We start from the raw sequence: 25,562 nt of genomic DNA, 5'->3' as shown, positions 1-25,562 counted from the left end.
CATTGAGAGCGTAACACTTGCAGGTCTAGACTCTGCAAATGAGATGGAACTTAGCATCAGAACCTGGTGGCCTGAGTGTGAATCGCAGCTTTCTTGAGTAACTAGTTAGCCACTGTTAGGTACATACATTAGGTATTCCATGTTTCTCCACTACATAGAATTAGAAAACTCTAAATACTCTGATTCCAGTCTCATCATTTCTACCATTGAGAACTGGAGAAAGTGAATAGCTTCTGACACAAAAGTCCTCCACACCAGTGGTAGCAGCAGCACAGTGATTACTAGTTGTGATTATCTATAAACAATTGGCAAAAGAGGTACAGAAACCTCTACCTTCAAAGAAGAACAGACAAACACTCTTTCTGGTCAGTGTGAATGGGGACACAGGAAAGACATCCAGCAAAAGTTGCGAGTCTCATATTTGAACACCATCTATTTAAAATATAAATTTCACTAATGATTAGAGGACTCACTTCTTAAAATATGAATATCTGCATTGCTCTGCAAACAGACATACATTCAGTTTCTAAACTGAAATTCCATGCTGACCACCCACCTTCAATAAACAACCTATTAAAAATTAGTTACTGTGCAACTGTGCTAACATCAAAGGGTTAGATTTTTGACAGCAAATCACTTTCTTAACAAATAAGCTCTCCCCTTGCCCTCAAAAGTCCTGTTAAGGGATAATGGGAGTGACGCGGTACAGTAGTTAAATTTACCAGAATGCACCCCCAAAGTGCCCATCGCACAGACACGGCTTCTTTTCTTTAGGGAAGTGGCAGCTGCAAGCAGTAGCATCCAAGCCAGCAGCAGAGGCAGACTGCTAAGTCTGTTTGCTAAGAGAGACAGGAAGCAAGTTCAATAGAGCAGAAAGGTTTGATGGGGAAAAGAAATGTAATTGGTTTCTTAAGGGACGGGCATAGGGGCAATGTATAATTTCGCCTCCCTTGGCTAAACATGCCTGTTTATCAGAGACAAATCAACACCTTAGATCACACATAATGCTAATGAGATGGCAGTTTGGCACCTAAGAAGCATTCTCCTTGTCAAAATTTGGATCCATTCCCACTGTTGTCTGTGAAATGTGAAAATAGACATGTCCCCTTCACTTTTGGACTTCTTTGCAAGTAAAAGAGAATGTCCTCTAATTCCTCAGGTCTGAGGCTTAGCTATTTGTCAGATAGCAGTGTTTCCTGCTGAGGTTGGAACCTGAAAATCACAGGTTGGGAAAATAATTTAGCGAAAACAAAAACAGGGGCACCAGTGATTCTTGAAGATTATACAGTTAATACCTGAAGGAAATTCACTTCGTAAACACATTTCGGAAACTTCCTGAAAATGTTTCAGTGATCATGAATGAGACAAAAGTTACTACCCAAGTGTAGCCATTTCCTGGTTTGATCTTGAACAAAAGAACAATGTGGGGAGTAAATGCTTTTCTCCCACCTCTGAAGAGGTCATGGTTTTCATCTGGAGAAGAGAAGCTGAAGGTCTTCTGTCTTTTCTCAGGACTCTTGATTTTACCAAGTCTCAGGAAAAACTGGAAGATACATGCTGAAATTATACAAATAGTTGGTCTACCTATGGCAAACCAAACAGTATCTGTAAGTACTCTTGATCAGGTCATGGCACAAATCCCAAAGGAAATACTGAAAATTCTTTCCCTGTATTTCCTAATATATGTTGATTTCTAAGGTGCTGTTTATCCCTAGAGTAGAAGATTGCTCTAAATCATCTGTTAAGACTATCCAACCCCAAAATTACACTTTAAGGATGAAATCAGTTTTCAACAATGTTGGATTCTGTGTCAGTGAGGAGCTGAACTCCATTGTAGAGTGGATCATTACCTAAAAAGAGAACTTGGCTGAACAAAATAGAGTGGGTTAGTTCCATTTCCAACACAAGTCCAGTCAAGGCAATGGTGTTCTGCAGGCCATAGTCTTTAAATATTCTTAGATCAAAAGAAATATCCTTCATTATCAGTAAGGTCTTAGTATATCTAAAAGTCTTCTATATAAACATCTGTCTCCACAGTAGAAAACTTGAAGTGATTAAAATGTATGGCATCCAAATGGAGCCTAGAGTTTTCTTTGAAAAAAGCCAGCAATGTCTGAATAATGGGCTTCATAGAGTGCATCCTTGATAAGGGCATAATGTGGGATGAACAATTTACCCTTGTTTGTCTGTCCTTGAAAGCCATAGCATGATCTCTTTTCCTGAAAATAGCAAATCTCAGTAGAATGAGAGGCTAGACTCGTGTTCTAGATTAGATTCTACGGATTCTTTAACCTAGATCACAAATGGTTAATTTTTCTGCAGACTTTCTCCCCATAGATGTAGTAATAAAGTTTCTAAACTAATTATCCTCATAAACATGTTGAAATCCTCTGATGCAAACACCGCACTTGAGGACAGGGATGACATTTTCAAGCAAGCTAAGAAACTCCACTTCTACCTAAAATCTTGTCACTAATTTCACAAAGAATGGCAACTTGATAAACAGGCCTGTGTGACACCCATAACCTCCTTGAAAAGATTTTTTGAAATGTCTTTTTAAAAAGCTACTCAGGAGCAGTCTCCTATGCCCAGTGTTGGAGCATAATATAGACCTCAAGAGATCTTTACACTTGTGCTGGAAGGTCAACTTTTCTTATTCATTCTTATCTAACATTTAATCATCGTGAACCATGTTCTGTTTGAATGGAGACAAAACTTCAGGCTTGTGCTTTTAGGACAAGAAAGACAATGGGATCAAGGCTCCACTTTGGCAAATCCCCCAGAGACACAGAGATTAAATGGAAACTTGCTCACATTCTCCAATTAGCAAACCTGGCTATTGTGGCATTGCCACACTTGCCTGGGCAGCTTCTGCAAAAAAGTCCAAATGAAATGCATCAGTCATCTAATGAGGATCAAAGCCCCATCCAGCCACTTCCTTCCCACCGACAGGAAGAAGCACACACCAGGCTGATTCTGAGCCAGCAGCCATGGAGCCGTGCTCCTAATTAGGAAAGTAAAATGCCCCAGACCAAGATATGAAAAATTGGAATGGTTATCTGAGTACAGCTTTTGAGGATTTTGGATTTGCCAAGAGACTATTTCAAGGAAAGAAAAAAAAAATACAACTAACCATAGGAAATAAAGATGAGAAGACTCATATATTTAAGTGACTTTCTGTATCATAATGTTTTTCCTTTAAAATAATAATTCCCTTTTCATCTTGCTTGTTTTTTTTTCTTAATTAAACATCAGAAACTATTAACTTGACTTTTTCCAGGTTTTTACCCACTTGAATACAATGTGGATTAGCATAAATGTTAACAAAGTTGAAAAAGACCAAATGCATTAAAATGTATTCCCCAAACTAGGCGATATAAAGACACATTATTACAAAATGGTAGGGACCTATATTATCAGATTTTCCATAAGACAATAAAAGCCAGTGGTCAAAACTAAAACATATGGGACCTCTCCAGTTCTACCAATTTGTGCCTGAGTTTAAAATCCTTGAGAAAAGAAGTGGCCACAACCTTCTGGTCATCTCTGCTATTGCCTGGCAAATAAAATCCACTGTGCCTATCTGACTCCAGCAAATCCTCCTAGTAGCACCTGCACACAGTAGGGACAATATTAAAAACAGCATCCATCTAATAAGTTGCATTAAATATGTACACGTACTTTTAATTTTCTTTGAACGCTAAAATTAATATTAATATTTATTAATCATTAATTGTGCCAACTGGTATTGAGTGCTTTCCTGGCATTTACTTCATTTACTTTTCATGAATGTGAAGTAAGAATACTTTTCAAATCTTAGAACTGAAGAAATTATTATACAGCATTGATAGAGCGAGTTAATGGCAGAATTTGGACTCGGTCTACATGATCTAGGGTTTTAACTCTTCTCAGTGCTGCTTACTGGTAAAAGTCTCTATATTAGTCAGGTTTTCGGAACCCTGGCATACAATATCCAATACCAGTAGCCCAAAGGAGAAGAAAGCACTCAAAGCTTCCGGGGATTCAGTTCATGGTCAACTGATACCATGGCGAAAATAGCAGGGTGAATGAGCACGTAGGGCAAAGCACAGCAGCTGGGAAGCAGAGTAGGGGAACAGTCCCAGAAAGGAAAGGCTCAGGAACCACAAAGTACCCGAATTCACCCCACTGTGACCCACCAGACACACACAGAAGTGTGCTTCACGACTCCGCCACACATCTCTGAAGCCAGGCAAGTTGACACAACTAAGCTCAACCACCATGGGCTCTTAACAAATGCTTTTCAAGGTTACTGACAAATCTGTAATCTTAGGAAATGTTTGTAGCTAAAAATGTTCATAGACATTCAACACTTAGAGATAATCAAGATATTTCTAGTTTATTTTGACTTTCTTTATATGAAATATTATTTTGAGATACTTCACAATTATGGAAATTATGATGAAGGAAAATCAAGATGTTATCCTTAAAATATAGCATACCTAGAGTACAGCTCCATTTAGACCTGGGAAATCCAGCCTACCAGGCTCCATCAGGCCACTTCGACTAGATGCCCAGGAAGACTCCTGCTGTGAATCTCCAGAGAAGAAACCTCAGTACCTCGCAGTCAAGTCAAATTATCACTGGACTTGGCTCATCACAGATGACCAGAATTACTGATTTCAACCTCAGGTGCTGAAAATGCCATCTACGATAGGCATGTCCGACCTGTAGCCTACACCTCACTTGCCCTCTTTTTAAAAAATATTATAATAGCAAACTTTGAAAAAGGAAGTTTTGAAATTATGTACATTAACTATATTATATATACCGCTATCATATGTACCTCTAGACAATTCCTTTTTCTTCAGTGGAGCTCAGACAAAAGTTTGGAGTGCTTTGTCTAAGGTATAAGTGATATGGTTATTCGTTCCAGAGTAAACTCTTAGATAAATCACCTGGAAGACTTCAACAAAACAAAAAACTGCCTTGTATTGCCACCCTAAAGATTCCCCATCTCTTATATTCTCATCCTAAATCCAGAAACTGATTTAGGGCTGCTCTGTGAATTTGACCCATAAAATACAGATTTCAACTGTTTATATTACTTCTCCGAAATGTTAGTTGCTTGAAAATAAATGGTAGTTACAGATTGATGAGACAAGTGGGAATTTATGATTGGCACTAGCCCCATGAGTATGCTCTCAGGAACTTTAGGCAGCAGATCATTGCTGGTGACTTTGTTCTCTGACCCCACAATCAAGACATGGGATGTTTCTAGGACAAGGCTGTATAGAACCCAGAACACTGTCGTCTGTCTAGTGGTCATATCTTTGCCATCTCTGAGAATGCTAAATAAGGTAAACAGGAAGAGTAAGACATCTGTTAGACTAAACATCTGACATTACATAAATAGAGTGCAGCAGTCTGAAAATGAATGATATGAGAGCACACAGTAGCATCCAAAAGTGTTGACAATGTCTTTTGAGAGGGAAAAAAGCCCATGGTAATCTATAGACAGCATACCATATTTATATGTGAAACTATATGAAATACTAATAGAGAAAATATCTACGCATTTTTGTCAACAACGCTCATATCTGCTCATGATAAGATTGTACTAGATTTTTTCTTTTTTTTTTGGTTTGTTTATGTATTTATTTGTTGAACTTGCTTGAGTTTTCTAAATATTTCTTCTCATACAGGTATCATTTAGTAGCATTAAAAATCTTCAGGTGCAATAGTCTTAAAGTTTACTGTTAGAAAGATGAAAACTCAAAAGTAATAATATACTAGATTTACAAGTATTTTTTAAGATACTCAAAATGGATTATGTTTACTCCATAAAATAGACAAAAGACTATAATCAGACCCTCCTGTTTTATTAGAGCTCTTTTTTAAGAAACAAAAAAAATGCAATTACAAAAAAAGTGATGATGGTCATTTATAATTTTAAGAGGGAAGTCACGGACCATGTTAAATGCTCAAATTGTATTCCCAAAAAGCTTCTAAAAATGAAATTCTGTGGACCATGTTATAGCTCTGTCTTGAGACACTCATGGGAATAGATCATATTGAAGACTCTGAGCCGTCCTGTAGTAAATAAACCTGGTGAACTTTGTTTCACCCAATGTTTCCACCCATTAGCATCTCACAACCCAAAGTAATAAGGCAGCACTTTGAAGAAACTTCTTCCAGACCCCCATGAATATATTACAGCTACTCAGCATTTACTTAGATGCCCAGTTCTCTGGCCCAAGTAGATAATACATAATACTTCTTACTTCTGGCAGTTGCTCCAGAAACCATGCCCTGTGCTCGACAGGGACCCGGAAACACTGACACGTCTCTATTTGTCTTCTGGGAATGACGTGTGCCCGGGGAACTGTGGAGCCCATTATTGCACTTGTGCACCATGCCTTGAAAACTCTGCAGTTATTAGAGGGCTGTTCCTTACCCCGTTCCCATTACCCAAAAATGCAATTTATCTTCTTGAGTCTGGCAGTAAATTGCCTCAGTAAAGAATTTTCAACCATATTAAAACTAACATAGCAGTAGCTCCAAAGGTAACTTCTTGGAAGAGCAATTGCAACAGTCGAGTCGTGTTGTCTCCCAACTTTTCAATGTAGATATTCTTATCAGTAGTTTGGATGGGACATGAGGTGAAGCATCTTGTTAGGGGATTTCACAGAAGAACACAGCACAGGAGCTATTGCAAATAATGGCTGTGGCTATGGTAACCCAAGGTGAAAAGCACTATTTGCATCACTTTATCACTCCTTAGAGGTGCAATTTACACATGTTACTGCTATAGCTGGACAAGATGGATGTAATTACAAATGACCCAGCACAATAGCAAGTCAGATAATTCATAAGAGATCAGTTTAGAAAGACATGCAGGAAAGAATAATTCAAGGCTTTGACAGATAACAACCCGGGAAAAACTGAGAGATTTCACCTCAGAAAAGGTTCAGATTCTATATTATATTTCTGAATTTCTCTTATACCCATGATGTATGTATTCAGTGTTTTCCATTAGAAATATTTTCTAAAACGTAGAAACTTTTATGTTTTATCCAGAAAATTTAATTTAATCTAGAAACATTTTAATAGAGTTATGTGTGTTTGTGAATTAAATCAGAGGTAGAAATTTGCCGCGCATGACATAGTAAAAAAAAAAAGCCAACTATTTTTGTATACTCAAAATATATCACATTTTGGGGGGGCATCTTTTGAGCACATCACATAAATACTTGCTCTAAAATGTGTTCTACTTATGTATACTGTCTTGTGTTGATGCTGCTATTGCATGAGAAATTTCTGTTTATGGCGATTTGAAAGCCATTTGCACAAATTATTTATTCATCAACTGCAGTATATCTTGCACTGTGCTATAATGCTAAAGCACAGTGATAAAGACAGACATAATGAGAGTGATAAAAATAGTGAGAAAGTCAGATGAAAATCTTTGCTTTTATGGAGGTTATAGTTTATCAAAGAGGCACAGCTAAAGGCAATTGAGAAAATTACCCTATTGATTAAAGCATCTTCCAGTATGACATGAGGAAACAATCAACCTAAAACACAATCAATGGTAAAGTTAAGAAGGAATATTGATGAAGAAGCAATGAAAATATAACGCAGAAAAATAGATTCATGAACAATCATTTCTTTTGCATGCTCAATTTTAATTATTTTCTACCATGAACTCAATAGTCTGCCATACTCGAAAGCTTTCTGTTCTCAAAACAAATCAAATAATTTAACATCTTTGTTCTCTGTAAGAGAAATCATCTTCCCATTGAGTATTTCTCTTCAATAGCCAATTTTTCTCCTATGAAGATTTTGCTATTCAGTCTTGAAATTTGAGATACAAGTCAAATTTTGTCTCTCCATTCAGTATCCCATCATCACTGTCAAGATTTAACTATTTCAGTGACAATGTGCACACCCATATTTATAGCGTCACAGTTTGTAACAGCTAAAACTTGGAAACAGCCCATTTGCCCATCCTTTGGAGACTGGATAAAGAAGACGAAGATGTGGTTTTTCTATAAAATGGAATACTACTCAGCCATAACAAATGAGAAACTAGAGTCATTCATAGGAAAATGGATGCATATTGAGGTCATACTCTTAAGTGACATAAATAAGTCACACATGTGTAAATACTAAATAGTTTCTCTGGTGTGAAAAACTATAATTATAAATAAGATATGAATGGTATAAGTGACAATGTGAAATAGGAAGAAAAGGGCTAAAGGTGTAGGGGAAGTGGGAAAGGTAGGGGAAAGGAAATAAGGGAAAAGAAAAAAAATGAGAAAATGAAAAAATGGAAAAAAAGTTTTTGTAAATAGAGAAGGGAGGAGGGGGTGAAGGGAGGGCAGGGACAAGGGGAAAAAATGAGAACCAAGACCTGTCATGTAAAGGTACAAGATCCCAATGATGAATGTAACTGTACTGTGTACCTAAAATGTACCAATAAACTCCATGAGGGAAAAAAATATTTAACTATTTCAGTAGTAGCAGCATATATATGATATCTCTAATTACCCTTTGTTTCTTCCCACATAGATTATATATTTCTTAAAGGCAGGAAATATGTATTTTACTTTGTATATTTAGTATAATGTTAATAATTTTAATATTGGGATTATCAAATATAATTAGAGAACAAATGCTTACGGAAGCCTAGTGGTCCATTTTCAGTACTAAAAAATTAGAATAAAGCACAAAGAATAAGTTTTCAGCATGTTTACAGATTTTCTAGTAGGCATATTTGCTGGCAGGTAATATCATAAATTAACATGAATACATCATTAAAAAATAACCAAATGAATGGTCAGCAATTTTAAGAATATATCTGTGGTGACCTATTTTTAAATAAAGACTGTATGGTGATTTCATCATGAAGGAAAGAGTACAAATTTCTGCCAAGAGAGAAATACAAATGTCATTGAGGGTAAGATCACATGAGATCAGGACCTTCAATCCAAAGACATATGCCATGTGCTTTTAGAAAACATAACAAAATGGAGTTTATAAATAAAATGTTCAAATAAAAGGGCTTCTCCTCCCATGGCAATGCCAAGTAACATGTTCCAAATTGAGTATAGCAGCGATTTATTTGTTTTAGTGTGGTTTATAGCTCTCTAAAGCAATGGTGACATGACCAGAAGTTAATAAAAACAAAATTAAACTCTGGTTGCCACTTTAAAGTTTAACATTTATCCCACAATCAGTCTAAAAATTAGATTACCTTTCATCTCTTTTTATATTTAATGAAGTAAAGAGAATGAGTGTGGTATAGGGTCCTTAGCTGCAAACATCAGAATCCACTTTATGAGGCCAAGGAGAAAGGAACTCATGCAGAGGCCTTAGGGGGTCTCATGCAGTCCCTGGGAAGGCAAGATCCTCACTATAAACGATACATCCCCACAAGGTCCTGGTCTTCTCTGGAGCTACTTTAGTGGGCACATTTGCTTCTACTACTTCTATTTACAACACGATATTTGCATTAGAGGCTAAAACTCTATCTCTGCCATTTCAGTAAAACCTGACATCTCCATCATTCTGTGTGCCTTCTAGGAGGTCCAAAGAGCCAGAAAGCAGCTGTCACCAGTGTTACTCACTCCTGCATCTGTGTCTTGCTCAGTGGCACCTGACTGATGGAAATTGGGTCATAGGACTTTAACCTGTTGTAAAAGAGCCTGGGAAGCTCAAGTGTAGATTTCAGCTTCTTTTCCAACTGGCCCATTTCTAGGAAGAAAAGCCAAAGAGAGACTGGAATGGGAAGTAGGTTAGATAAACTACTTCCTAAATCTTCCTGAAACAGTGCATTTTGAACCACAGTCACATGGCTCGTAAATATGAGAGCCTTCTGGTGTCAGGTCTCATAATCTATCATCCCAGGATAAAATGAGTTCTCCATCATCAGAGAGATGAGTAACTCACCTGGCCTTCAGAGTTTAATTAAAATATACCTTAAGAGCAAGTGTTTTCTTGTGACCTAAAATTTTACAAGTTACAAGCACCATTATTGATTTAGTTTCCAAGATACCTTTATATTGGTTAAGTTAGCAGTTCATATTATGTTCCAGATAAGTTCCATTAAAATCCTGACAGGCCTATGAAGAAAAAAGTTATGAAGTTATTTTTATATTGGCTTTGTCTTAAATCTCCTTAAAATAATAATGCAAAGGCCATTCTAAGCTATTTTTATAAACATACAATGCTAATTATGGCTACAAAAATGCTATTCGGAAAACTGAGTCTGTAGAGGTTTAACATGCTAAAGTTGTATTTGAAAAAAAAACCCAATGCTGTATCACTACCTATAACAGTCATAACGACATGTCCTCTAACCTGTTTACATTATTTTTTTACAAGTGCAAGACTTTCTTTACATTGGCCTCATAAAATGCAATTGAAGGCTTCTTATGAAAACAATTAACTGAAGGTACCAAGTTTTATTTATTTTTTGTTTGTTTGAGTGACAACTAAATAAAAATTTGCTTTTGCATCAATCAGTTCATATGCACTGGCTGGGTGATTTTCTTCATAAAACACTTATAGGTAATCCTTACTGATTTTTGTCTTTGTCATGTTCCTGTTAATAATGACAACACTTTACATCCATGCAGCACTATTCAGCTTCTAACGTATTTTCAGTACACTATGTCATTGGATCCTTACAATAATCCTGCAAAGAAGGGCCAAACGTTATCACGCCCATTTTACAAGTGAGGAAACATAAGCATAGATTTGAATAGGCTTCAGTGTTAAAGACTAAAAATCTGGGAATTGAATCCAGGTCTGATGCTTAAGATTAATTACAAAATAAACTCCAATTTCAGCAGCTGTATTAAATTATTTTGGGGTACTACAGATTCCAATAAATTGATACTGTATAAAGGAGCATTTATACTATAAACTCAGAAGAAGATAAAAATGAAAAATCACAAATTCTGGACTGGGGACGAAGTTCAGTGGCAGAGCACTTGTAGCATGTGTGAACCCCTGGGTTTGGTCCTCCTCACCACACAGAAAAGCCCACCAGTTCTCTTTCATATGTTATCAGTTGCTGCATACAGCTAACTTCATTTGAAATATGACCTAAGATATTACCACTCTGTCATGAGCCATCTAAGAAATAGCTCCATAGGCTTTATACACTTTAGATAGTATGTACACTAAAATTTCTCAAGCTTCTAAAAGTCCCTCCTTGAATCATCCCTCCCATAAGGGCCCAAATGAATTATCTTTTGCTATCACATAGCTCATCACTCTTACCCTTCTGCCAGCTGCTGTTCATATTAGTCAGATGTCTTTCCTCTCATCCTCCTTCTCATTTCTAACAAAGACGACAACAACAAAATACTGGCTTTTCCTTTCCCAGTTGAGAAGCTCCACCCAAGGCCCCTTACACTGCCAAGCTCCCAGCCACCTATGAGTAAATGAGTGATTGCTCTGCCTGTCTTTAAAAACGTGTGTTGCATGAGGCAGTCAAGACACAATATCCATTGCTGCAAAAGAAGCTGAGCATCTGTTTAAAATAAGGAGATATCCTCATTTTCATTTTTCCCTGAGAGGATCGCAGAGATGTTAAAAATTTCTCTGAATTCTAGAACCAGGGCAATGTGTTGATTTGAAGAAAGCTGTAATCGTCCCTTCTAATTTGAAGAGCATGTTCTCAGTGAAATAAAGTGTGGCTTTCAGAATAGCAAGGGCTCTGAGCCCGCTCAAATGTACCCTTGTTCCGACCACTCCCCTCTCAAATTGGCCCCATTCTTTCAAACAGGTCATACTGAACTAAAAAGGAAAAAGGCCCAAATCATTTCTTCCAGATTTGGGAGAGAAATTATTTTAACTGCCAAGTTCTGATAAAGATTACTTTTGGCTTTATGCCACTTGTTCACTACACATAATCCATTGGATAGGTTCAATTCTGGGGTCTCTTCAAAGAGAACGGTAATTAAAAATTTAACAGGAACAAATTAGCTCTTTGCCTATCTGAGAGAGAGAAGTCAAAAAGCTTACCTCTAGGAGTATTCGGGGACTTCAACATCCAGAGGATGGTTCCTTTAGCAGCCAAGGAGGCTTGCTGGAAAGAAAGCCTGGGAGAGTGAGCCAGCCTTGGTGACTTAAAGACATAATAAGTTAGCAAGTTGGATAGCATAATGGTTTAGGAAATTCTTCCTTCAAGGGCCATTATCTAGTGTTAATAGTGCTTTATTTCTTCCTCTCCTGTACTTATTTACAGCATAATGACAAGAGTAAGAAAAGGGGAAGAAGCTGGGCATCAAGATAATCATATGCCAGATTAATGCAGCTGACTAGAAGCTCTGGCCTTTGGGGCTCATTTATCAATTAGGTCTGTTTCAGTCTGAGCTCCTGGATTTCCCCCAAAGAATGGAGATTCTTTGCTTTCACTCATACACCTGCTCTGAAGAAAATCATTTGAGGTCAAAACACTTTCCAGAAAGGAATGGATCTCTCTTACTCTACTCAGCATGATGATATAATACACAGCAACACCTCACGAATTCTGGAAGCTTTTCACGGACACAAATAGCATTTCTCCCTGCCTGCCTGCCTTCCTCGCCTCTTTTCTGACTTTTTTTCTGAATACCTTCCTTCCCTCCACCCATCCTTCCTCTCCTTTCTTTCTCTTTGTCTGTTTTTCCTGACTCACCTCTCCTTTAGCTAACAATGTTTGTTTATTTTGTTGTTGCCTGCTTTAACTTCACATTTCTAAAGTTATTTTGATGACTTCTATTTTTAAATCACTTTCACAGTCCCACATATTCTGTGAATATTCAGAATTGACTCTGAATGATAGAAGTGCAGATACCTTGAGATGAGATGGGAGAATTGTCCTTACTCTCCAGAAACCAAACCAGTATCTTAGGAACTAATGGTTAGGAAATTGTGCCATTGTATTGGCTAATCCTTCTCAGCTAGTATGAATTTTTAAAGGAGTTAGAGGAAAGAGAAGGTGGCAAAAGAAAAAGACTGCAGAAAACTGTGACACTTTTTCTTTCTTTTTTTCTTTGTTTTAAACTGAAAATAAGTAAAATGTTGTGCTCCCCTTCCTAGTTGTGTTTCTTTCTGCTTCTACCTGGCAAAGTAGATATTATAAGTTGAATTACATCCTGCAAAAAATACACATGGAAGTTTTTCTTCAATACCTTGGAAAGAGACCTTATTTAGGAATAGGGTCTTTACAGAGACAGTCAAGTTAAAATGAGATTATTAAAATGGATCCTAATTCTACATGGCTATTTCCTTTTTATAAAAAAGAAATTCTGGGCACAGAAGATACACACACACACACACACACACACACACACACACACACGCACAGCACCGCATGCAGACAAAGCTGAGATCAAGATGGCACACCTACAAACCAAGGAACTCCCGAAGTTGCCAGTGAACCACCAGAAGGTAGGATGGGGACAGCAGATTCTTTCTCACGGTTATAAGCAGGAGCCACCCTGCCAAAATATCACAACTGTAGCCTTCAGAATTCTGAAACAACAATTTAATTTATTAAGCTACCCGGTTTCTGTCACCTATAGTATCCCTAGCAACGTAAAATGTATTGCTACCTGACACTGTTTCTGCATGTGTGTATTATCTTACTATGTATATTCTACCTTCCTTTCTTAGAACAAAAGCTTCCACATTTCCCAGCTCAGTGCATATCATCTAGCAGGTGTTCCAGTGTATCTTTGATGAATGAATAGCGTACATATGAAAAGACAAGGAAAGTCAAAATGTAAGAGGTATTCTGTGAGAAACCAGAGGGTGGAAACAGCCATTTGGTAAAGTCCCTGCAACTTTGTCATGGGTGAAGGAAGTGGAAATGATCCCCAAGCCAACTCAGTTTAAGTGGCAACCAAGACAGGAAATCAGTGTTGACTTGAATCTGCCTGTGTTAGTTAGTGTCCCCGAAAGACACAGAACCAAATATTAGAAAGAGATTTATTGTAAGAGATCAGCTTGTGAGATTCTGTAGGCTGAGAATCTCTGTGATCTGCTATTGCAGGCAGGAAAGCTGGTGGTGCTGTAAAATCCAAATTCAAAGACCTGAGAGTCAGGGGAGCCAAAATTGTAAATCCCAGTCTGAGTCCTGGGGCATCCAAGGGCAGAGAATGGATGTCTCTACTCAAGTGGGAGAGCAAATTGGCCCTTCTTCCACTTTTTTATTCCACTGAAGCTCTGAATGGATTGGATGCTGTCCACTGCATTGGTGAGGGAGACCTTCTTTACCCAGCCAAACAATTCAAATAATAATCCCATCCAGAAAATTCTCACAAACACAAGGAAAAATAATGTTTTCTTAGCTGTCTGGGCATCCTTTAGCCCAATGGAGTTGATACATAAAATTCTATAACTTTCTATAACTTGAAGGAGAAAAGTACCCAACCATGCACAGTTCACAAGAGACACTACCCATTTGTTCCTAGGCCTTACTTTTGCCTAGACCAAAGGAGAACTTCAGTAAGATTAAGCAGGTATAAATAAATTATTCAAACTAATAGACAGGCAACCATGCAGTTTCCAAGGGAAACATGTTTTTAACTTGAAAATTCTGCCCCATTAACTTCCTGAAAGGTGAAGGTGGATATTTACTAGAAAGCTCCTTGAATGAGGTCATCTTCAATATAGTAAGGCCCCTGAGGGGACAAAAATCTTTCAAGTGTTCTATTGAATGTTCCTATGTGGAGGGATTTGCATTTAGTGGATGACAAGTTAATGTGTCATCAGTGTCTTGTGGTTGTGGCAAAGCTGCTAAAAGGAATGACAAATGTTATATGTGTAACTTTCTATTTCACTGATACAGTAACTTGTCTGTTAAACAGGATTTTTTTTTAATCTTGAAAAACTGAAAGAATCTGCCAGAGGATGCTGCTTGGTGACACTCAGTGTATTTCTCAGGACTTCTTGGGTGACTTTTTGGGGGCAGTTATTTTTGCTTTCCAGTGGGCTTTGGCTTTAAGTTTTCCAGGGAAAGAGATTTCCCTAGCAGAAAAATCCATATTGTGTACTCATGAATGAAAACGCTGACAGCAATGTTACTTATTTAGAAGAATTGAGCAATCCAAGTGCTCATAACTCAATACCATGAATTAATGAATTATCATAACCCTCTTGTCCCTATTAGGTCCTGCTCTTTGCATCCTAAACCTATATAGAACACTTTCCCCAGAAACTCACATCAACTGGCAGTGGGTGCTAATACACTACTATATTTGGAGTAAAACAACTGTTATTTTGCTCTTATTTTATACTTCAGGCTGCTGAAACAGAGAAAATCCAAAACACAAAGGTAGGAATTCCTAGAGTAAACCAGAGTATGTTGCTTTATTACCAAATTTTCATGCAACATATGAAATTAAGCTTTAGAGTTCAATGCATCATGTAACTCTTTATTGTCTTTAGTTATATTATACTTCCTGCTCAAAGGTACATTTCTGTATTTGTTTGACTACCTGATAAATTTTTGTTATCAACAAAAAGGTCATTTTTTAGCAAAGCAGGTGATGAGTCCACATTATCCTTGGCTGATTATTCTTCAGATTCTATGCTTGCTCCTTTTCAGATTCTCAATTTTTTTAAACAGAGGACTTAGTAAATACTAATTTGCATTTAGCATTGACTAAGATGTAATGCCCTGCCTATTTTTATTCTCGTGTCTGAAGAAAAGAGGAAAATAGGTGAATAGAAATATATTCTTTGAGTCTGTGTGTATATGCTTTAGAACGTCAGAGAAAGGGACCCACAAAGTATTTAAAAGCTTCTTCAACCATTGCAGCTACCCAAACCACTTCCAGTATCTTCAAGCTTCAATATGCTTTGTGCGAATCATCATTTTTATAATAAAAAATCTCTATAGAATTGGTATAGCGCAGTGTGTAGCAAGGCAGAATAAGCTAGAAAGAAAATGAAAACAATGGACACGCATCCAGAAAAATAAATACATGGGTAACTGGGAGTATAGAAGCCAGAGATGCTCCTTGCGTGGACTAGGGTGATTCACTCATCCAAGATGGCCTTTATTGTCCCGACAGGCTTGAGGAATCTGGGAAGTGACCATTTACCTGGTCACCTAATGGCTACATGACCTTGAACAAGTTACTAATACAACTGATCTCATCTTTAAAATGGAGAAAACTGTACCTCTTGGGTAGACCAGAAGGACTGGAGTCCTATAAACTAGAAAAGCATAGAAAAAGCACATGCCACAGTGCCTACTCTACTCTATGCCTTTTTTTTTTTGGTACCGGGGATTGAACTTGGGTCCTTGCACTTGCAAGGCAGGCCACCGAACCGCTGAGCTAACTCCCCAGCCCTATGCCTTTTAAAATGAGACAACAATAATAGCAACAAGAAGTATTATGTTAATTCATTGTCAGGGGAAGAATATTCATTTTTCTGTGGAAAAAAATTCACAAATATATAAACTTTCTTCATACTCTTACTTATTTTTCCTTTTTTTTTTTTTTTTTTTTTTTTTTTTTTTTTTTTTTTTTTTTTTTTTTTTTTTTTTTTTTTGTCTTGCTCTTTCCAAATCTCCCAGGTACCTATATCTATGTAGTTCCTTCCCCTAGAAAATCCCTCAGAAAGTTGTCAGACAAAACAAATTCTCACTCTAGTTCGTGGAGCTATGGGGGAAAAGCTTTGATATGGAAGGATGACTGCTATTGAAATCAGTGCACAAGACTTGAGGATGGTAAAAATCTTCCCTCGCTTCCTACCCTGGTGAGTTCCATAGCCCCTTGTCTCACCACTCCCTTTCCGTGTCACTTGGTCCTCTGCCTTTGCCCAAACTTCCCAGTGCTGGAGTTCACCCTCCTCTCTCTGTAGGACTTTGCCTCAAATGCCCAACGCCCGCCAGGAAAATTCCTAGTTGCCTGTGAAGACTCGCTTAGCTCGCCCCACCTGAACTTTCCACAACATCCTCCCCAGGGATCCCTTACTGCTGATTCCAACACAGAGCAGAGTGTGGGATCCTCATTGCAGTTTATGTGAACGGCGGCCGCGGAAACTGTGTTTGGCGTAGTCCGCAGGCCGTTCCTAGTGCGTCTGCCTCCGCTCTGCTTCGCCTGTGTGTTCCAGTACCTTCAGGATGAAATTTCTTTAATCGTTTACTTGAAATCTAGACAAAGAGTTCCTTGAGGCAGGACATTGAGCTCCATTGCTCTTTTCCCAATTCCCCACACATAATAGCCCCTCAATAAATACTTGATTAATTGGTGGATTAACAGATAAATGAATTCACAAATGAATAAATAAATTCAAGAGTTAGCCAGAGGCCTAACTACCGACATGGAGGATAGTCACGACTCTGTAGGCACAGGAAAGGGACAATGAAAAGCACATCAAAATATAAAGTAGAAATCTCTATTTCTGTTATGAAAGATTATTTTTCATATAATGGCTTTTATATTTTCTTTATTAATATCTACTTGCATTACATTAAAATTAAAAATTTTAAAAATATGTAAAACAGAACGATCCTCCCTTAATAACCCAATTAATGTCTCTTGAAGATGACTTGGCAAGAGCCTGCTTCAGGTGAGGCTGTTTCAGAGTCCTCTGAGATCTTAATAACAGGTGGCTCACAGTTTATTAGGAAAGTATGCTAAGCAACAAAAGCAGTAAGATGGTAGAAGTAGGGTTATGAGAATTAGACACATAGCCGAGACAAAGTAGGGAAGAAACTTTATTTCCTACTACAATTTGTGGCTTCCTCACAATTCTGAATTTAAACGGAGTCAAAGTTTGTGTACCTAGGTTGAGAAGCCCTTTTCTAAATTCTCCACTTAGTTTTTCTTATAGTCTGAAGTTGCAAAGCATCCTTCTTTGCTTGAAGCCATTCATCATGTCCTTTTTATCAGCTTTAGTGCACCTTACAGTGGAAGGACAAGAATCCTGCATCATATGTTTAGAGAGTATTTACTATGGGCTGGATGAAGGCCTGACTATGCTTAAGGTCATGTGGCTTGAAGCCACTCTAATATTCCCTTAGCACGATAAGCACTCAGCTATTGCCAGTCTCATATGGATCACACATCCACTGTTAGCTGTTAGCTCAGACAAGAGTATATGTTTTGTCTCTGCTGTTGCCCATCATGTCTTTTCATTTTCTTATGATGACAGTACTTATAAACATGATTCCCAATCTATATCCCAGTTTAATTCCTTCAACACAGTCTGTATATTTAAGCATCCAGTTTTCTTTAAACCAGACTTTGTTAAAATTGCTATCATCTACTGCCTCTGCCTTACACGACTACTACTTCTGTTCTAAGAAGAAAATACAATTATTTACTCAAATGGCTTTTATGACCTGATATAAATATATACATACATATTTAGTGCACATTTGCAGTACATAATGGGTCACTTCATCACAGGGAGTTGGGAGTTGGTATGAGGACATCACACATTTTGCAGCATCATTTAGACCAACTCCAGGATGAATACCTCCAACTATTTGAAAGGGGTGTGTGTGTGTGTGTGTGTGTGTGTGTGTGTGTGTGTGTGCAACAGTTTCCAGGCATGAGAGATAAGACAACCTCTGCATAAAGCTTCATAGAAAGAAGAATTATGAAATAAGCGCTGTGGAAGCCAAGTAAAGAAAAAGTGAAGCATAGTTCCTTCCAAGTCTAAGCCAAGAGAGATACAGCATTAGCAGATATTTTCCTGCGGTGATCGACACAATCTCAAATATAGAGCTAGAGAAAGCAAAGAGAGGTTGAGAATTGATTCAGAGTCAAGCAAACAAAAACTCAAAGTTGGAAAAATAGAAAAAAGATCTAAGACCATGATCTCTTGTTTGAAAGAAGATGTTAGTGCTAGAAAATACATAACTGGAATAATGTGCTTTTGTGAACAAGAGAATGCTTTTTGAAAAATTACCAATGCTCACTTTTTTATATTCATCTAGAGTTTACAGTCAATATATTTACTGGGTAGAGATGTACGTAAACAACTTCTGTCAAGGGGAGAAGAAGAAGGGAGGTCCTTATGTCAGGAAGTTTTCAGGATTTATGGGAATGAATGTCGTGTTTATGTTAACCATCCTGGGTAATTCTTATACCCCTGTTATGTTCAGTGGAGGACATAAAAATGACTAAATAAATCTGAACAAAAACTGTACTTTATTGGTTTTGCAGAGTTAAGAGGAAGATTTATGAGGCATGGAACCTTCCATCAAGAGTGGAAGAAAGTAGAGTGAATTCAGCGACACCAGGCTGCCACTGAGGCCCACAAACAGTCCCCAGCTCACTCTGCAGAACTTTGAAATTTATCAGTAATATGCTGCTCTCGAAAAATGAAAAGAAACTAGTGCCAAGAAGGCATATTCTTCAATACTTGGAGTAGACGTGCTCTCAAGACAATGGCTTCAAAGGTCTCCTGCTTATACGTGTTGACCGTTGTATGCTGGGCCAGCGCTCTCTGGTATCTGAGTATAACTCGTCCCACTTCTTCCTACACTGGATCCAAGCCCTTCAGCCATCTAACGGTTGCGAGGAAAAACTTCACCTTTGGCAACATAAGAACTCGACCTATAAACCCACATTCTTTTGAATTTCTTATAAACGAGCCCAACAAATGTGAGAAAAACATTCCCTTCCTCGTTATCCTCATCAGCACCACCCACAAGGAGTTCGATGCCCGCCAGGCTATCCGGGAGACATGGGGGGATGAGAACAACTTTAAAGGGATCAAGATAGCCACTCTCTTCCTCCTGGGCAAGAACGCAGATCCTGTGCTGAATCAGATGGTTGAGCAAGAAAGCCAGATCTTCCATGACATCATCGTGGAGGACTTCGTCGATTCCTACCACAACCTCACCCTCAAAACATTAATGGGGATGAGATGGGTGGCCACTTTTTGTTCAAAGGCCAAATATGTCATGAAAACAGACAGTGACATTTTTGTAAACATGGACAACCTTATTTATAAACTCCTGAAACCCTCCACCAAGCCCAGAAGAAGGTATTTTACTGGCTATGTCATCAATGGGGGGCCAATCCGGGATGTTCGCAGTAAGTGGTACATGCCCAGGGATTTGTACCCTGACAGCAACTACCCGCCCTTCTGTTCAGGGACCGGCTATATCTTCTCAGCCGATGTGGCTGAACTCATTTATAAGACCTCACTCCACACAAGGCTGCTTCACCTTGAAGATGTATACGTGGGGCTGTGTCTTCGAAAGCTGGGCATACACCCTTTCCAGAACAGTGGCTTCAATCACTGGAAAATGGCCTACAGTTTGTGTAGGTACCGCCGCGTTATCACTGTGCACCAGATCTCTCCAGAAGAAATGCACAGAATCTGGAATGACATGTCAAGCAAGAAACATCTCAGATGCTAAAACTTTTACCAATGTAAATATGTGGGTTTTTTTCTTTTTTAAGAAATGGGGCCTAAGGTGTTGGTATTTTACAGGGGTCACCAGGGGAAATGAACTGATGAAGGGGATTTGTAAAGTTTTTGCTTTCTGCTCCTACTTCCTTTCTTGGATTACCAATTTACAAAAGCCAAGCTCTGGTCATACACACAGCAGTGAGAGAGAAGGGCCAGATTTCATTCTCAGTTCCTGAGACATTGTCATGTATCTCCAAAAGGGACTTCCAAACAACTCCTGGGATTTGTGCACTGTGCATCTGAGTTAAAAGTCTGATTCTGGGAAGCGGAAACTCACAGTTTTGTCTTCATATCATCTCTGCAAAAATACATAAATAAATAAGTAAACAACTTTTTAAAAAAACAATTCAGAAATGATGCACAGTCAGGAAGACACACTGGATGTGATTATCAATACTGTGTGTGTTATTGCTACATTGAATTTTTACATATATTGTCATGTAATGTGTACAGTATTTGTAATTCCAATGAGAAGGGAACTTAGTCCTGGCAGGGAGGCTGCAGAGAAATAGATGGGAATTTAAACTTGAGAATCAAATATTCTGTATGTTGGAAAGCTAACTCTGCTTGCTCATCCAAGGATTAAACCTGGTCAGTAGGTGGAATGTATATAAAATACTACTTAAAGTAAACAAAGTGATTTTTTTTGCTCTTTCAAAACAAACATTACATTACATGGTGCCTCCGAGGAGATTTTGCCAAATGTAGTAATATCACTTGCTTCCTTCCATGTAATGCTAAGTGCATTTCAGTTTCTGGATCAAGCAGACACATGTCTCCATAAGTAAACAAGTTGGCAGGAAGCCAGTGAATCACATTAAGAGAATACAAAGTTATAAATATGGATTATAATTAACATAAGCTTAGCAATAGTATAATATGCCTCTCCCACACATTTGCAAAGCCTGTGAGTAAATCATTACGGGGCATCAGTATTTCTAAAAAATTTGGTCCTCCTACTGATAGATGGAGTATTGTTTAACATCTGCAAAGCCCAAGCACCTTTGGAAATAGCTGTGTGAGGGGCTCTGGGTGACCTGTGACCAAAGTTCCTGAGAAGGAAAGGTGAAGAAGATTGGATTCTGATCCTATTCATGCTACCAAATGTATTGGACCATGTGAGCAGGCCACTGAAATCTACTGTATTTCAATATGCTCACTTGTAAAATGGCTGTAAAAACAAACAAACAAACAAAAACACCTACCTCACAGGTGCTGTGAGAGCAAATCGCATTTGCTAAGTATTTTTGAGATCCTTAGTATATAAGGTGCTACATAATATGATGCATCATGCATTATGCTAAATGCTAAAATGATTAGGATAATTATAATGATGGTCCTGAGTAGTACTAAAATCATCTTACCATAAAATATACCAAAATAAAGATCAACTATGAGCTATCAGTATAGCTGATTCTGCCAAGATGTTAATTTTTTTCCTTGACTATAAATCAGTTGTTTGGGGGGGATTCCATTTCTCTGCCATTTTTTCTATGTTCAATGAGTAAAGTATTACTTCTGTGTGTTGCCTTGATAGCCCAAGGTGCTGAAAGAAAGCCTGCAGCCTTTCTTTGGGGAAGAGCTTTGTAAAATGCATAAAGACCACTTATATCTCAGGAAACATTTGACCTGAGTCCTCTTTAAGAACTATGAGGACAGGCAGAGTGAGTCCATCTCTATCAGAAGAAGTGTAGGCCCTCAGCAGATCTGCACACTGCTCTCCCACCATTCTTTAGAAAACTCATCATTCCCATTCAACAAAAGCCCCACCTCTAAAAAAATACACTTAGTTGTTTATTGCTTTTTAACCTGATCTTTGGAAGGTCCCATAGAAGTTGATATCAAACAGGTAGACAAATGGATTTCATGGCCTAGTTCTTGAAAAGATTGGATATCTCATCCTTAGTCCAAAGTACCCAATATGAGACAGGAGCTCCTGTCCTTTAATACATCTTCATTGTATGGTCATCAGGACTAACGATTTTGATGACAAAACACTGTTAGGTACCTGGGGAGAGATGGCACAGCTCAAGGTGAGCCACATCCAAACCCCTACCCTGTAATCTCAAGTGCTGTGAGTTATAATCACTGGAAAAGTCTCACAGCTTCATAGTTGGTTTGCCTCCCCACTGGGCAGTGGAATCAAGTCTCTGTCTCATACTACTGCCTTGCATCTACTCTATGCTCAGTCACATCACCTTTAGTAACAAGTAACTGAACATTGTAAACATCGTGTATGTACATCTATGAACTGTTTTATATGTGTCGATATAGAGTCTGAATAGACCCCCCAATCTTGAAAAGGAGCAAACATCAGAAAATCATGTCTTAAAGGACTCTTTCCCAACTTTTTTATGCTAGGTAATGCCCATGTGACAAATATGTAAATATTCATCAAAGACCACATGTATATATTTTAAAGTTGTTTTCTTTTTCTCCTCCCCAGTTGTATGTACAGCTAGAATTTGCTTGCTATGTAATATTTTCTTCTGCATGGAACTTGGTAAGGCAAGGCCATTTGTCCAATATTTCAATAGCCTTAAGCATGTTTACCCTTTGCTTTATGAATGTTCAAAAAGTGTTTAAGTGATCAATGAAAAGTTTTCACTTTCTACTTTTGTTAATTTTATGATACAAAACTGACCAAATATTATTTCTGTAATTATTTGTTAAGCCATTATTATCATTTTTGTCATAAAATAGTGTTTCATTATAAATGGCAGTAATTCTGGGGCTGGTAAGGTAGCTCAGTGGTAGAGTGCTTGTCTAATATTTCAAGGCCCTGGGATCCATCCCCAGCCGTGCAGAAAAATTAAAATTAAAATTAAAATGACTGTGTTCTGCCAGGAGTCATTCAGATGATTTTTACAGGAACTCTCTGACTTCTCCCCTAACTATGTTCATTATGCTCTGGATAACAATGCTTATCAATAATCAGTGTTTATATTCTTAATGTTTCTTTTAAAATTTATTTTGGTAAAAAATTATCTTTGGTGGCTAGTTTGTGTAGCTTTGTGTCTTCTTATATTGGAGCAGTTTCAATACATCATAGTGTACTTTTAAATAACCAGAATCAAAATGAAGATTTTCAGTTTGAACTAAATTCAGAAGAATGAACCCCTTAGGTGATACAGGGGAAACAAACTCTACAGAGAAACCAAGGAAGGAGTTTTTCAATCAAATTTCTTCCACCAAAAGATGGTGACTATTTATGTACAGTGTCTGGGATTCATTTTCTACCTTTCCTAATATATGGGTTCATTGGAGGAATTGATTATGTCATTTCTTCTGTAAAGCAGAAGGAGTTTTTATAAGCAACAAAGTGACTTGTGAATGAAAGGTGTAATTTACTAGAAACACTTGTTGATCATTGACACCTAGGTATATCATTACATATGAATGATTGTATTTATGTATTTATTTGTTCAAAATTGTACATAACTTTTTGCCAAAAGTAATTGTCTGTAAAAGTACACTCTCCGGGGTTTGTAGTACTATTTAGGGTTACTTGGGTTGCCAATCAAGCTGCTAATCAGAATACTATTTTTTGTATCGATGTTTAAAACTAAAAATGATAAATAGATGCTGAAGATGTCTTTACACGCAGTTTCTTCACTTTCTTCTTGAAATGGAAACTGTTGATTGAAAGCACGATGCAAATGTACTGGACCATCTGTCATGAGGAAGATTACGGTTCCATAAAGCTGATTTTTTTAAACCATTGGGACAAATAAACAGAAGAACGTATTGGATTTTGTTGCTTTTTTAAATAAATCTCTTTGAGGAGATGGGAGTGTTAAATTTAGTCAGTGTCCAACATCTATCAAAATCTTGGCCAAGACTTCATGGTAAGTAGCATGTCAAATTATTCAGAGCTGAACAATTGAACTGTCAGCATGGAAACTATCTTATAAGTAGGCATCAGGTTACTTCTGAAATTACGAAATTAGTTACTCATGTGGCCCTTCTCTACTTGATGGAAGTGTTTTAACTAGACTGCACTAAGTCATACAGGTCAAACTCACCCAGAAATTCTAACTCCAGGAAAACACTATGTTGATAATATGATTGGTGAATTAGGGCACGTTAAATCTAAGACAAAAACATGACTCTTTATGTTTTGCCCACATGTATCCTTTGCAATATTGTATGTAAGTTTAACTGAATTGGAAAGGAGCTATTCAGGCATTCTTTAGCATAGACAAATAGATGCTAACTGCCAATGCCTGACTCTATAAGCAAGATACTAAGAGCTACTTACGAGGCAAAAGGGGAATTTATTATCAGTGTCGATCAAGCTAAGCAGTCATTTACTTTTTAATAGAAATTTAACTTTGGGTTTACTCCTCCTCTACTTTGGAGTTCAAAAGGTAAAGTCTATCAGGTAAGCTGAAATATGTGAGTGAACAATAAAAACAAAATATACGTATTGCTATTCCATGTGACTTTTTTAAAGCACTGACATCAAGAATGGTATACTCCAAGTATGGTTCCCTAACTAGTAATATCGTCTTTATCTGGGGACATTTTAGAAATGAAAATTTGGGGGCCCTGTTACAAACTGAAGGGTATAACTCAGCAGTGTTTAAACAAAGGCTGTCAGTGATTCCCACACAGGCTGAAATTGAGACTTGGCTGGAGCAAAGACTGACAAACTCTTGTGTGACTACAACCACCCTGTGCCCATCGGCTAAAAACCATTTTACAATGAACTTTTGCATAGAAGACCCTAACATTGAACCTCAACTGCATGAAACATTAGCCCAATAATAAGAATTACCTTCTTTTTGTTATGTAGCTACATATTGCAAGACAAAAAAATGTACTCAATTATTATTGCACTATATTTTGGATTCCATCAGTACAAAAACCATAGAAGTGTGTTTGCCCTGTTGTTATTTAAATACTTTCATATACCTAAAATTTTGTCTCTTGATTTGCAAAGCTTAAAATATTTATTATATGGCAATTTATTAAAAGAACTTATCAACCTCCTACCTACAGACATCTACCTAGAAACATCTGAAAAAGGTATTAACACACAAAATTTTTCCAACTCTTAAGTGAGAGTTCTCATCAATAGAGCACACTGGAATCATCTCTTTGTGTAGCCAGGAAAATGACAATGCCATCTG

At 37.6% G+C, this 25,562-nt stretch overlaps 1 protein-coding gene across 8 annotated transcripts in view; it reads left to right on the top strand.

Annotated features, from left to right (window-relative positions):
* The window catches only part of B3galt1 (beta-1,3-galactosyltransferase 1), a 336,740-nt gene extending 311,912 nt beyond the window's left edge, over window positions 1-24,828 (top strand). For 6 of the 8 annotated variants that reach the window (XM_033756368.1, XM_010606910.2, XM_010606909.2 and 3 more), the window contains 2 exons: window positions 16,568-16,749; window positions 19,170-24,828. In XM_033756368.1, the coding sequence (XP_033612259.1) occupies window positions 19,394-20,374 (981 nt within the window). In that variant the 5' untranslated portion in view covers window positions 16,568-16,749; window positions 19,170-19,393 and the 3' untranslated portion in view covers window positions 20,375-24,828. The remainder of the gene's footprint in view (window positions 1-16,567; window positions 16,750-19,169) is intronic. The other 2 variants (XM_010606912.2, XM_010606906.2) reach the window with 1 other exon arrangement.
* Window positions 24,829-25,562: the final 734 nt, after the last annotated feature.

Source organism: Fukomys damarensis, unplaced genomic scaffold (assembly GCF_012274545.1).
Source record: "Fukomys damarensis isolate Sample0158 unplaced genomic scaffold, DMR_v1.0_HiC HiC_scaffold_26, whole genome shotgun sequence".
Classification (NCBI taxonomy): Eukaryota; Metazoa; Chordata; class Mammalia; order Rodentia; family Bathyergidae; genus Fukomys; species Fukomys damarensis.
This window is presented reverse-complemented; position numbering and strand designations above follow the sequence as displayed.